At 34.1% G+C, this 13350-nt stretch overlaps 1 protein-coding gene across 1 annotated transcript in view; it reads left to right on the forward strand.

Annotated features, from left to right (window-relative positions):
* The first annotated feature begins 8341 nt into the window (after positions 1 to 8341).
* The window catches only part of LOC107656236 (receptor-type tyrosine-protein phosphatase zeta-like), a 23736-nt gene continuing 18727 nt past the window's right edge, over positions 8342 to 13350 (forward strand). The window contains exons 1-4 of the mRNA XM_016443995.1: positions 8342 to 8359; positions 12522 to 12617; positions 12703 to 12769; positions 12875 to 13032. Of these exons, the coding sequence (XP_016299481.1) occupies positions 8342 to 8359; positions 12522 to 12617; positions 12703 to 12769; positions 12875 to 13032 (339 nt within the window). The remainder of the gene's footprint in view (positions 8360 to 12521; positions 12618 to 12702; positions 12770 to 12874; positions 13033 to 13350) is intronic.

Genomic DNA, 13350 nt, shown 5'->3' on the forward strand with positions numbered 1-13350 from the left:
AATTTTGAATATATAATAAAAAAGTTATAACATTATTTATTTGTACATCATAAAACCATTTTATTTTTAAAATTATAATAAATAAATAGAATAATATTACTACTTTTTATATTATAATAAAATATATAATAGTGTGTTATTTTTCTTTTTTTAATATTTTAAAAAATGAGTAATAAATATTATAAAAAATGTTGTTTATTTTATATTCTAAAATCATTATTTTTATTTTTTAAATATATAATATTGGGAGGATAAGTGGTTTGGAAAATGGATGGATATAATGTGTTAAAAAAATATATTAAAAAATGTTACAGTTTCTTGGGAATAACCTTTATATGGACCGCAGAGGTGCTTATGCTTATGCAAACTCTTCCAGAACAACTTGTGTTGTGTCTGACTAGTCTTTGTAATAATGGCATGTTCTGTGGCAAAAGTCTTCAAAGGCTCTATTGTGGCAGCGGCTTTCGGTCACCATTCACTTGTGCTCTGAGAGGCAGGGACAGGACGGCCGTATTAAATACAGAGTTTAGTTAGTGCTGTCAGGTCAGAGGGTCAGACTGTTAAAATGCTAAAATGCTCTTTAGCTGACTTTTACACGCATCATCAGTTTTCATCTTCTCCAAATCCCTTGGAAGGGTATTTTACATCTGATCCGCACACTGACTCTTGGACTTTATGTCTAGTTTAACTGGTTACAGTCTGGTATATGTAGTTTTCCTACCTTTCTTTTTCAATTTTGAGTAAACTATTCCTTTAAGTCCCGTCAAAACATTTGGGGTTGTTGTTTTTCAGAGGTTATGGCTATAATCCGGACACAACTGTGTGTGTTTGAGCTCATGTGTCCTTTCATCTCGACTTTCCCTTCTACAGCAGTGACACATGTGTGTTTTGATGTGTCTGGCAGGTGTCCTCACACACACACGCACACACACACATGCGCGCACACACACACACACACACACACACACACACACACACATATCAGACAGTAATGTGCTGGAAAACGCCCAGTCAGTCTGTCCTACAGTGATAATAATGACCTTTCCCTCATCACACTTTAATTTACAGATATTTATACCTCAGTCACTCGAGAGCGAGTCAAATAGGAAAGACCGCTTTAGTCTGATGACATCAGTCTGAAAGTATAACTTGCTGTAACATCCTAGCAACCGCACAGCAATGCACTATATACCACATAGCAACGCCCTAGCAACATATAGCAATGCTCACTGTATATACCACTTAGAACTCCTCATCAACCACATAGCAACGGCCAAGCAACTACATAAAGCATTATATATAGCACTTAGAACACATTAGCAACCACATAGCAATGCACTATATGCCACTTCAAACACCTTAACAACCACATAGCAATGTCCTAGCAACCACATTGCAATGCACTATATAGTACACCTTAACAACCACATAGCAATGCCCTAGCAACAGCATAGCAATGCACTATATGCCGCTTAGAACACTTTAGCAACCTCATAGCAACGCCCTAGCAACTACATAATAATGCACTTCACTTACAACAACTTACCAAAAACATAGCAACACCCTAGCAACCACATAATAATGCACTATATTGCACTTAGAACACGTTAGCAAGCACATAGCAAAGCCCTAGCAACCACATAGCAATGTCCCCTAGTAAAAACATAGCAATGCACCATTTATACCACTTAGAACACCTTACCAAACACATAGCAATGCCTTAGCGACCACATAGCAATGCAGTGTATATTTTTTCAAACACCTTACCAACCACATAGCAATGCCCTAGCAGCCACATAACAAAGAACTAAATATACCACTTAGAACACCTTACAACCACATAGCAATGACCTATCAACTACAGTACATAGAAACATTTTAGCAACCACATCGCAATGCACTATATAACACAGAACACCCTAGCAACCACATAGCAGCACCTTAGCTTCACGGTGGCAACTTTTGCATGGGCAAAACCCAACAATATACAAATAATTAGTGTATACTGTGCACTTGTATAATGATTTCTCAAATAAGGAATACAAACACTAAAGACTGTTTTATTTGGGGGTTTCTCTGAACTTTCTGCTTTGTGTTTGTTTGGCTCTAAATTAACATTGCATTGACTCCAGCGCTCCTCATCTTTCTTGTTCCAGATCTGGCTGTGTCGTACCTGAGAGGTCAGCGCAAATTCGCCGAGGACGTTGACTGGTCTTACACAGGTGGGTTCACCGTGAACAAACGCCCTTATTGTGTGCTTTTCACCAGACTCCAGTGTGGCAAAGCACTGGCTTCAACCCAAACGCCTTAAAAAGCTTTTCTTCTGTGAGCGAGATACAGGGATAAGGTAGCAGGAGATGGAAGTGAGTAATGACGGATCAGTGTCCGTTCTCCATTAGAAACGACGGCAGTGAGTCGACCACTGACCCGCCGGTGCTGGAGATTAGCTGAAAGTCTGAGACACTTTAAGACACTCGAGTCTTTCAAAAGAGTAAGTGACATTCAGGATTGTTGGAGGGCTTTTAAATCAGGCCGGAGGACGCTTTGACAATGGTGGAAAAACAGAATGGGATTGAACAGTTTTGTGGCTTTTAATCCATGTCTATTAGACCAAGTTTTTAAATTTACTTTTTATATAGTTTCAGTTTTCAGTAGAAAAGCTGAATATTTAATGTACAGTCATTGGGCTCTATCATACACCCGGCGCAAGGCGCGACGCAAGTGTTTTTTACTAGTTTCAGCCCGACGCAGTTTTCATTTTTCCTGCGCCACATTGTTTAAAACTGTAAAGCAATGGTGATTTAATCTAACGATCAATTAGCTCATATCACATCAAACCGTGCAAATTATTATTATTGTTATACTTTATTCTCAGATTGTTAATGTTAACATCAGCATTGGTTACTGTGAGTATAGTGTGTGTTAGCGTGTAGATTTCAATTTCTGCACAGTCTAATCTAATTGTCATACTCTTCGAATTTCATATTAAGAAATTATTTCTCTAATTGTCATACCATTCGAATTTCATATAAAGAAATTCTTTTAACCCAAAAAGATAATTATGCTCCCTTCGAACTGGTTGTCTTTAAAATACAAATCTTGTGTAATCCCAGTCTATCTGTAATCAGAAGCACATTTAAAACTGGAATATAATTTAATTTCCTTTATTTTAATTTCTATTTAATTTAATAATCCTTTCTGGATTACAATCCGCCATCAAAATGATTTTTTGACATTTAATTATTCTAGCTGCTGTGAGAAAAGGCTAACGATCTGCCACCTGCAGGATCCTCACATGCGATAGCCTAGTAGCTGGGACAACTTCTTTATGTTTACAGACGTGACGTAATGACGCAGTGCCATGCTCAAATTTCCCGCGAAAACCTACCCGTACCACTCAAATTAGAAAACATTATTATAAGCTAACCGTTGTGAATCGGGCTAAAGTAAGGTGATAGTTTGAACACTGGCTGTTTATGTACTTGCTCAAATATTAATTTTGGATCATTTTTAACCAAAAAAAAGTTACAGACTGCAGCTTTAAATAGCAAATGCATTTGCGCCCATTTGTCTCTGACCAGTTTCCTCCTGACTCTTTTGATTCAGTTTGGAGCGACGTCCTGATCGAGGGGGGGTCTGTGTTGTACCAAATACCTTCCACTTCTTAATAACAGACTTCACTGTGCTTCTAGACGTTGATAAAGCCTTTGAAATGTTTTTGGTATCCATCTCCTGATAAGTGCCTGTCCACGTTATCCAACTTTATCCCGGAGATCTTTTGACAGTGCCTTACCACCCATAATTGATGGTTTGCTTCAGTTGCACTGCCAAGGACTGAAATGCTCCAGAAAAGCTCTGTTCATGCTGAGCTAATCAAAATGAGCACAGCTGATCACAGGTGAAAGTCAAATGGCTTTGTGTGCCATTGAGAAGGTGATTAGCTACACCTGATCGAGTTTACAAGTCCTTTTTAGGAGGGGGTGATCCTTTTTTACATATACATTTTAATAATAACAATTAATTTATAACAAAAAAACTTTATTATTGACAAGGAAATCTGACACAAACCTTGTTTGTTTATTTGTTTGATTACAATATGTATAATAAATATAATATAAGTAAATATAAAATTGTATATTTAAATATAATAATGATAATAATGATAATAATAATAATAAGAAGAAGAAGAAGAAGGAGAAGTTAAAAATAATTAATAAATAATATAAATTTATTTATAAAAAATATGTTTATTTAAATATTTCATCTTTAGTACTTTGGTACTCCATAGCTGCTTGATTTAGATCATCATATTTAAAATGGTTAAAGTGCCATTTTTTTTGTTAGAATAATTTTTGTTTCTTTTAGTCACGTTTTATTTGTAAAGTACTTTACGCAATCCATGTTTCAGATCAGCTTCAGGAGAACATCATGTCTTAATGACGTCCATAAGATAATCACTGCTGTCACGTTGAAACTGCTGCAAGTCTGCATTGAGTCAAATGTTACTGTCTTGTTAAAACTTGTTTGTCTGACTGTGAAGAGTAGGATACGGACTCTGTGTGTGTGTGTGTGTGTTCACTGAGTCGAAACTAAATGAATTAACATGTGAAAGAACACGCTTGATTGTGAGGCGCAGCACAAACCTGTGGAGAAAGAGAACGAAACACGTTCCTCTATTTTAACTCTCATTGTTTCACGTAAATCCCTCTCGCCACAATCAAAGGTTGTCAAGCTTGAACTCTAATTTGTTCATAGACCCTTGGTTCTTCAGCTGACAGTCACACTGTGACTCTGTAACGCTTCAGATTCCCTCCTGGTGTGTGGGAAATGTCTGTTTTGGTTTATGTTTTATTTGTCTGTTTATTATGCACTAATTGTGAAAATGTTCAACAGATACTGTGGTCTTACAGTCTGGTTATGTGCGCAATATCCCATGAATTATTCCACAGCATGTTGTTTCTCTCGCCAAATCCTCACTGACAAACTTTATTTTCTCCCCTACTCTTCACTTCTAATCCGTATTAGCATCCTTTACTGTGGGAACATTCAGGCAAATGTAACAAAGCAGATAGTAAATGTATTCGTTGAAAATTTTAAATATATGAATATTATCATAATATAATATATACAGTATCTTACAAAATATATCGAAAAAATGTAGAATATATTACACTTAAAATATATTTAATATTAATATATTTAAATATTTCAATAAATAAATGTCTCATTTTAATGTCTCTAATTTTCAATTAAATTAATTAAATTTCTAGTAAATTTATTTGTTGAAGTTTTTCAATATATGAATATTATCCTAATATAATATATATCTTATATAATATATCTTATAAAAATTATACATGTACTGTATATAATTGAAAATACAATTTTGAACACATATATGATACACCCATGTGTGTATATATATATTAAAGTGTACCTATTATACCATTTTGAATATTACCTTTCATGCAGTGAATGTGAATGCAAACGATCTGCAAAGTTGTAAAGCTGGAAGTGCACGATAAAAAAGTTATTGTAAAAGTAAGTTATTGTTTTAAATAAAAAGTTATTTAAAAGGATGGCTCAGTACCCAGTTTATTTGGACCAGCTGGCTCCACTGAATCACAATTTGTAAGTATGATAAATAATAGATGTGGCAATGTGTGTATCGTTTCTGACACACACTGTACGCGGTAGACCAATCACAACAGACTAGGCCATTTGACCAATCAGAGCAGAGCAGGCTCACGGAAAGGAGGGGCTTAGAGAGACTGAATCTTAGAAATGCTTCGAACGAATCGCTTGAGAATTGCTGAAAATAAGATGATATTAAATGCATATTTTGAGAACACGAAAGTGTTGTTTGACCTTGCATGCATGTAAACCTATTGTAGGATACTCCCAAAACAATATTAGGAACCTTAAAAATTGCATAATAGGGGCACATTAAAATGTAAAATATAATTTTGAACAAATATATTTCACATGAATGTATTTAAATATTTGAATAAATACATTTTCATTTAGAAATAGCTAGTCAATTTCAAAAAGAATGGCAAAGAACAGGCAGGTAACGCTTGAGTTAAATGTGAAATTTTAAAGTAGCTGGACTGTATTAGTATTTTCTTGTAAATCAATCTTTTTTTTTTTACTTACAACTTCGCTTTTAACAAATCATTTTTTGCAGTGTAGCCTTCATTGTTTTTACGTTTCATAGGTAAAGCAAATCCCGGAATGCCTTGCGATGAGGGAGAAAAACATATGTAATATGTATTTTCATCTGCATATTTAATATTTCATGTAATAGTTGTGTGCTTATGTAGAGCGTTCCAAATCAGTCATTTATGAGGTTCAGTTTCAATCAGCCTGCAGCTGTCTATGTAGGCAGTAAACGGCAGGACTGCTCACTTGCTTTTAGGACAGAGTTCTTGAATCTGCTTACATGATCATGGGTTATTGTAGCATGTCAGTCCCCCGTCGAGGCTGTTTTCCAAACCCCAGGGGTGTGTGTGATTCCTGCCGCTGGCACGGCTCCCATCTCCATCTGCTGCGGGGGCTGCAGCTCTTTCCTCTAATCATCTGCATGCTCCGATAACCTGCGGATGGAGCGCTTTGAGACGCCCGCCTCCATCATCAGCAGCACCTCTGCTTTATTGCTCATGATCTCTTATTCATGGGAGACATGGAGAATGTGATGTACAAATGCATATGTTTTTCATAGAGTAAATGGGTAAATGTGTTGATGTGTAAATTATTCATCGATCACATAAGAGAAATTTCTCTGTTGTATATACACAAGCTTAGTTGTCATGGAAACGACTCTACAAGTTTCTCGCACTGGTCATCCTCACAGGATATAATGCATTTGTTTTATATAAAGGAAAAAAGGTGATTATATATTATGTAGAAATAAAGGACACTTTAAACTTAAACATAATTTGCAACATTTATTTGTTGAAATATTAAATATTTAACTATGAGTATTATCCTAATATATATTAATATGTATCTTCTATAATATATCTTATACAATTATTTATATTATTTAAAATATAGTTTAAAAGGAATATATTTAATATTAATATATATTTTTTTCAATAAATAAAGGCAGCTAATTATTTGTTTAGATTGTCATTTTTTATAATTGTTTTAAAGGGGTCATATGATGCGATTTCAATTTTTCCTTTCTCTTTGGAGTGTTACAAGCTCTTGGTGCATAAAGAAGATCTGTAAAGTTGCAAAGACTAAAGTCTCAAATCCAAAGAGATATTCTTTATAAAAGTTAAGAATCAACCACACCTACCTAAAACGGCTCGTTCTAGCACGCCCCCACATGTCTATGTCACTATGTGGAAATATTAGCATAATGCTGCCCAAATGTGCACGCAATATGAATATTATCATAATATAATATATACAGTATCTTACAAAATATATCGAAAAAATGTAGAATATATTACACTTAAAATATATTTAATATTAATATATTTAAATATTTCAATAAATAAATGTCTCATTTTAATGTCTCTAATTTTCAATTAAATTAATTAAATTTCTAGTAAATTTATTTGTTGAAGTTTTTCAATATATGAATATTATCCTAATATAATATATATCTTATATAATATATCTTATAAAAATTATACATGTACTGTATATAATTGAAAATACAATTTTGAACACATATATGATACACCCATGTGTGTATATATATATTAAAGTGTACCTATTATACCATTTTGAATATTACCTTTCATGCAGTGAATGTGAATGCAAACGATCTGCAAAGTTGTAAAGCTGGAAGTGCACGATAAAAAAGTTATTGTAAAAGTAAGTTATTGTTTTAAATAAAAAGTTATTTAAAAGGATGGCTCAGTACCCAGTTTATTTGGACCAGCTGGCTCCACTGAATCACAATTTGTAAGTATGATAAATAATAGATGTGGCAATGTGTGTATCGTTTCTGACACACACTGTACGCGGTAGACCAATCACAACAGACTAGGCCATTTGACCAATCAGAGCAGAGCAGGCTCACGGAAAGGAGGGGCTTAGAGAGACTGAATCTTAGAAATGCTTCGAACGAATCGCTTGAGAATTGCTGAAAATAAGATGATATTAAATGCATATTTTGAGAACACGAAAGTGTTGTTTGACCTTGCATGCATGTAAACCTATTGTAGGATACTCCCAAAACAATATTAGGAACCTTAAAAATTGCATAATAGGGGCACATTAAAATGTAAAATATAATTTTGAACAAATATATTTCACATGAATGTATTTAAATATTTGAATAAATACATTTTCATTTAGAAATAGCTAGTCAATTTCAAAAAGAATGGCAAAGAACAGGCAGGTAACGCTTGAGTTAAATGTGAAATTTTAAAGTAGCTGGACTGTATTAGTATTTTCTTGTAAATCAATCTTTTTTTTTTTACTTACAACTTCGCTTTTAACAAATCATTTTTTGCAGTGTAGCCTTCATTGTTTTTACGTTTCATAGGTAAAGCAAATCCCGGAATGCCTTGCGATGAGGGAGAAAAACATATGTAATATGTATTTTCATCTGCATATTTAATATTTCATGTAATAGTTGTGTGCTTATGTAGAGCGTTCCAAATCAGTCATTTATGAGGTTCAGTTTCAATCAGCCTGCAGCTGTCTATGTAGGCAGTAAACGGCAGGACTGCTCACTTGCTTTTAGGACAGAGTTCTTGAATCTGCTTACATGATCATGGGTTATTGTAGCATGTCAGTCCCCCGTCGAGGCTGTTTTCCAAACCCCAGGGGTGTGTGTGATTCCTGCCGCTGGCACGGCTCCCATCTCCATCTGCTGCGGGGGCTGCAGCTCTTTCCTCTAATCATCTGCATGCTCCGATAACCTGCGGATGGAGCGCTTTGAGACGCCCGCCTCCATCATCAGCAGCACCTCTGCTTTATTGCTCATGATCTCTTATTCATGGGAGACATGGAGAATGTGATGTACAAATGCATATGTTTTTCATAGAGTAAATGGGTAAATGTGTTGATGTGTAAATTATTCATCGATCACATAAGAGAAATTTCTCTGTTGTATATACACAAGCTTAGTTGTCATGGAAACGACTCTACAAGTTTCTCGCACTGGTCATCCTCACAGGATATAATGCATTTGTTTTATATAAAGGAAAAAAGGTGATTATATATTATGTAGAAATAAAGGACACTTTAAACTTAAACATAATTTGCAACATTTATTTGTTGAAATATTAAATATTTAACTATGAGTATTATCCTAATATATATTAATATGTATCTTCTATAATATATCTTATACAATTATTTATATTATTTAAAATATAGTTTAAAAGGAATATATTTAATATTAATATATATTTTTTTCAATAAATAAAGGCAGCTAATTATTTGTTTAGATTGTCATTTTTTATAATTGTTTTAAAGGGGTCATATGATGCGATTTCAATTTTTCCTTTGTTGTGGATAATTGGCTGGTGTAATCAGACTGAATGTTGGTGTAGATCAAGGTGTCATTATGGAGAGGTAGGAATCCGCGTTAACCGTTCCCGTCTGTGATTGTTCTCACGTTTGTTCACATGCGTCATAATTTGGCAGGTTGCTTCAAAGGCCAAAGTGCACCCTACCTGTTATTGCAGCTTTCGATCGTGAGTGATCTGACCTCACGTGCTGTTAGAAAATTAGAAATATTCAAAATGTCAGAGCGGCCCAGAGGTCTCAAAATCCTTGAAATTACTTCATGCTCTGTGATTATGCCACATCCGCAGACTAACGGTTACCATAGCAGCAGTGCTTCTCTTTGATTACAGCATATCCATGTGTGTGTGTGTGTGTGTGTGTGTGTGTGTGTGGCAAGCCATTTTAATCCTCAAAATGTACTAGTATCTATTTTCATTGTAATAAAGAAGTGTCTTATAAATAAGTACTAGTAGGGCTGGACGATATGGCCAAAGTTTATATTACGATATATTTCTTAATTTCGGTCGATACAATATAATTCCGATATCGATATGAACACTATTAAGCTGAGTAAAAACTGCCAAGAATGCCCACAACAGATGTTTTTTTTTTTTTTCAGATGCTTTTGCTCACCAAGCCTGCATTTATTTGATCCAAAATACAGCAAAAACAGTACATTTTGAAATATTTTTACTATTTGAAATAACTGTTATTTATTTGAAAATATTTGAAAATGTAATTTATTCCTGTGATTTCAAAGCTATATTTTTGCATCATTACTCCAGTCACATGATCCTTCAGAAATCATTCTAATATTCTGATTTGCTGCTCAAAAACATTTATTATTATGTTGAAAACAGCTGAGTAGAATTGTTTTCAGGTTTTTTTTGATGAATGGAAAGTTCAGAAGAACAGCATTTATCTGAAATAGAAATCTTTTGTAACATTATAAATGTCTTTATCATCACTTTTGATCAATTTAAAGCATCCTTGCTAAATAAAAGTATTAATTTCTGTCATTTCTTTAAAAAAAAAAAAAAAGAAATGATACTGACTCAAAAACTACTATACTGACTGAAAAAAAATATATCGCGATACATGTTGATATTGAATTATTGTCCAGCCCTAAGTACTAGTATCTAATGAATAGGTACTCCTATCTAATAAGTCTTTTAAAAAGTTACTAGTACCAAAGTAGTAGCTAATGAATAAATGCTAGTAGCTAAAGAATAAGCACTACTAGCTAATCCCTTAAGAAAATTAACAATGGTTTTACTACAAATGAAAAACAAAACAAAACATGGTTATTGCAGTTAAACCAGGATAACCACAAATTAACCTTTTTTTGCTACACTAACCATAGTTTAACCATGGTGTTTGTAGTAAAACTGTCGTTATACAAATGGTAATCAGTCCACCAAAAAAACATGGTTACTACACTTTTACTATAATAAAACCATGGTGAATAAGCGCTAGTGGCTAATATGTGTTAGCTAAAGAATAAACACTAGTAGCTAATGAATAAGCACTAGTCGCTAATGAATAATTACTGTTAGCTAATTAATAAGTGGTAGTAGCTAAAGAATACGTGCTAGTAGCTAATGAATAAATGCTAGTAGCTAAAATAAGCACTAATGGCTAATGAAGAAGTGCTAGTAGCTAAAGAATAAGCAGTTAATGAATAAGCACCAGTAGCTAAAAATAAGTACTAGTAGCTAATGAATAAGCTCTAGTACTTAATGGAAAAGATACTAGTAGCTAAAAATAAGTACTCGTAGCATGAAAATAGATGCTAGTACATTATAAGTATTAAATGTTAAAACGGCTTGCCATAGTGCCTGCTAGATCCAGATGCTCACCGCTGTATCCTGACTCATTGTTCAAAACGCTGCTTTCCTGTTGAATGTGTATCCATCAATCAGGCTTACGGCAGACGTTTGTCGATATTAAGTACCTCGAGGATGCAGTTCTGCTGTCCTCACATGGTGGACGTGATCCTGTATAGCCTGTTAGGGACGTATTAATTATGTTGTAGGTTAAGAGGGTGAAGAATTGCCAGCCAGGAATCATGAAATCATTGTGAAAATATACACGCTAATCGTTCTTCCAGGGAACATTAGAGCTGCTAATTCAGATCTAGTGTCTTAAAGACACATCCTCAGGGAGACTTTTAATCAGCTGTGCTTATGTTTGTGTGTGTGTGTTTGTGCAGTGATGTGTGACCTGTTTCCATCTGCTCTGTGAGTTTATCATCTGCTGAAGTCAGTGTGATATATCATAGCATTCGGTTTATGTGCTCAACACCACTGCAAGTGGCATTGATCAGCACTGACTCTTCATATGCCATATGTGCTTCAGTTTGCTGCCATATGCCCTTGTTTGACATTTTTTGGCCTTTTTATTTGTAGTAAACAATAGAGAAAACAGGCAAATTTCATTAGAAGAGGATCAGGAAAATATTGAAATCCAAATTTGACCTACAATGTGTCAGAAAATGCACTGATTACTAAGCCACAGCTCTGGCATATGCTTTAATAAATTTATATTGAATAAATTTAATAAATATTAAGATATTAGCTATAGCTTTTAGGCTCTTTATAAGAAATATAATGCAGAAAAAGCCTTCTAGCTATATTATATTATATTATATTATATTATATTATATTATATTATATTATATTATATTATTTAATACATGTTTAAAATAATTATATTATATTATATTATATTATATTATATTATATTATATTATATACTGTGATATATAATTAAATATATCATGAACATATCATGAAAAAGAAATTAAATACCTTCCATTCCAAGTGTTTAATATAAAAATAGCCTAAATAAATAAATAAATACCTTCCATATATAATACAGAAAATACAATATATAAAATACAAAATATAAATAAGATATAAAATACAAGAAAACCCACTTTTTTATTAATAGGGTAAATTAGGTCAAGTGTGATTTCATGTTGGCTTTAAGCCAAATTCAAGCTAAAATGAAATAGCTGGAATTTGTGTTTCTCTCTTTCACAGATGCAGATCTATTGTTTTGATGACGAGGAGTTTGAATCCATAGACGAGGCGATAAGTAGCAGTGGAAAGATTACTGCTGTAGCTGTTCTTTTCGAGGTGACATTTTCACAAACACATCTGTATATTAACTCATATCTGCAGCCCTTTTATTATAATGACCCAAGTTTGGTCTGTTACTTAGGCCAGTATTGAAGACAACCAGGACTATGCGGCCATCATTGAAGGGGTGAACAGCGTGAGCCGATTTGGTAAATCTTTTTTTTATTTTATTTTTTTATTTTTTTTAAGATTACATCCACAAAGCTTTTCATTATTTAAAATTACAATAACACACGAACATGCTTATATTTAAGGTAAAAGCAACCCTCTGGAAGCGTTTTCTCTGCTGGCTCTGCTTCCGCAGTCCACTGAAAAATACTTCATGTACAATGGCTCTCTCACCGCGCCGCCCTGCTCCGAAAACGTGGAGTGGATTGTGTTTAAAAACACAGTGGTCATCTCAGAAACACAGGTCAGAACATCTATTCTTCTTCTTCCTCCTCCTCCTCTTGTGGGAAAGTTATGAAATTTGGCACACAGATAAAGGACAGCCTGAACATTAACCACAGGTCTCAAACCTTCTTCTTCTTCTGCTTCCGCATTTGAGTCTATGAAAACAAATAGAACTGCTTATGGGAAAGCTATGAAATTTGGCACACAGATAGAGGACAGTCTGAACATTAAAGGTGGGGTATGCATTTTTTCAGTCGGGTCGAATACCAAAACAAACTTGTAGCCAATCAGCAGTAAGGGGCGTGTCTACTCATGATGTGGAGGAGAGAGCGTTAAG

The sequence above is a fragment of the Sinocyclocheilus anshuiensis genome, unplaced genomic scaffold, assembly GCF_001515605.1.
Source record: "Sinocyclocheilus anshuiensis isolate Anshui unplaced genomic scaffold, SAMN03320099.WGS_v1.1 scaffold183, whole genome shotgun sequence".
NCBI lineage: Eukaryota > Metazoa > Chordata > Actinopteri > Cypriniformes > Cyprinidae > Sinocyclocheilus > Sinocyclocheilus anshuiensis.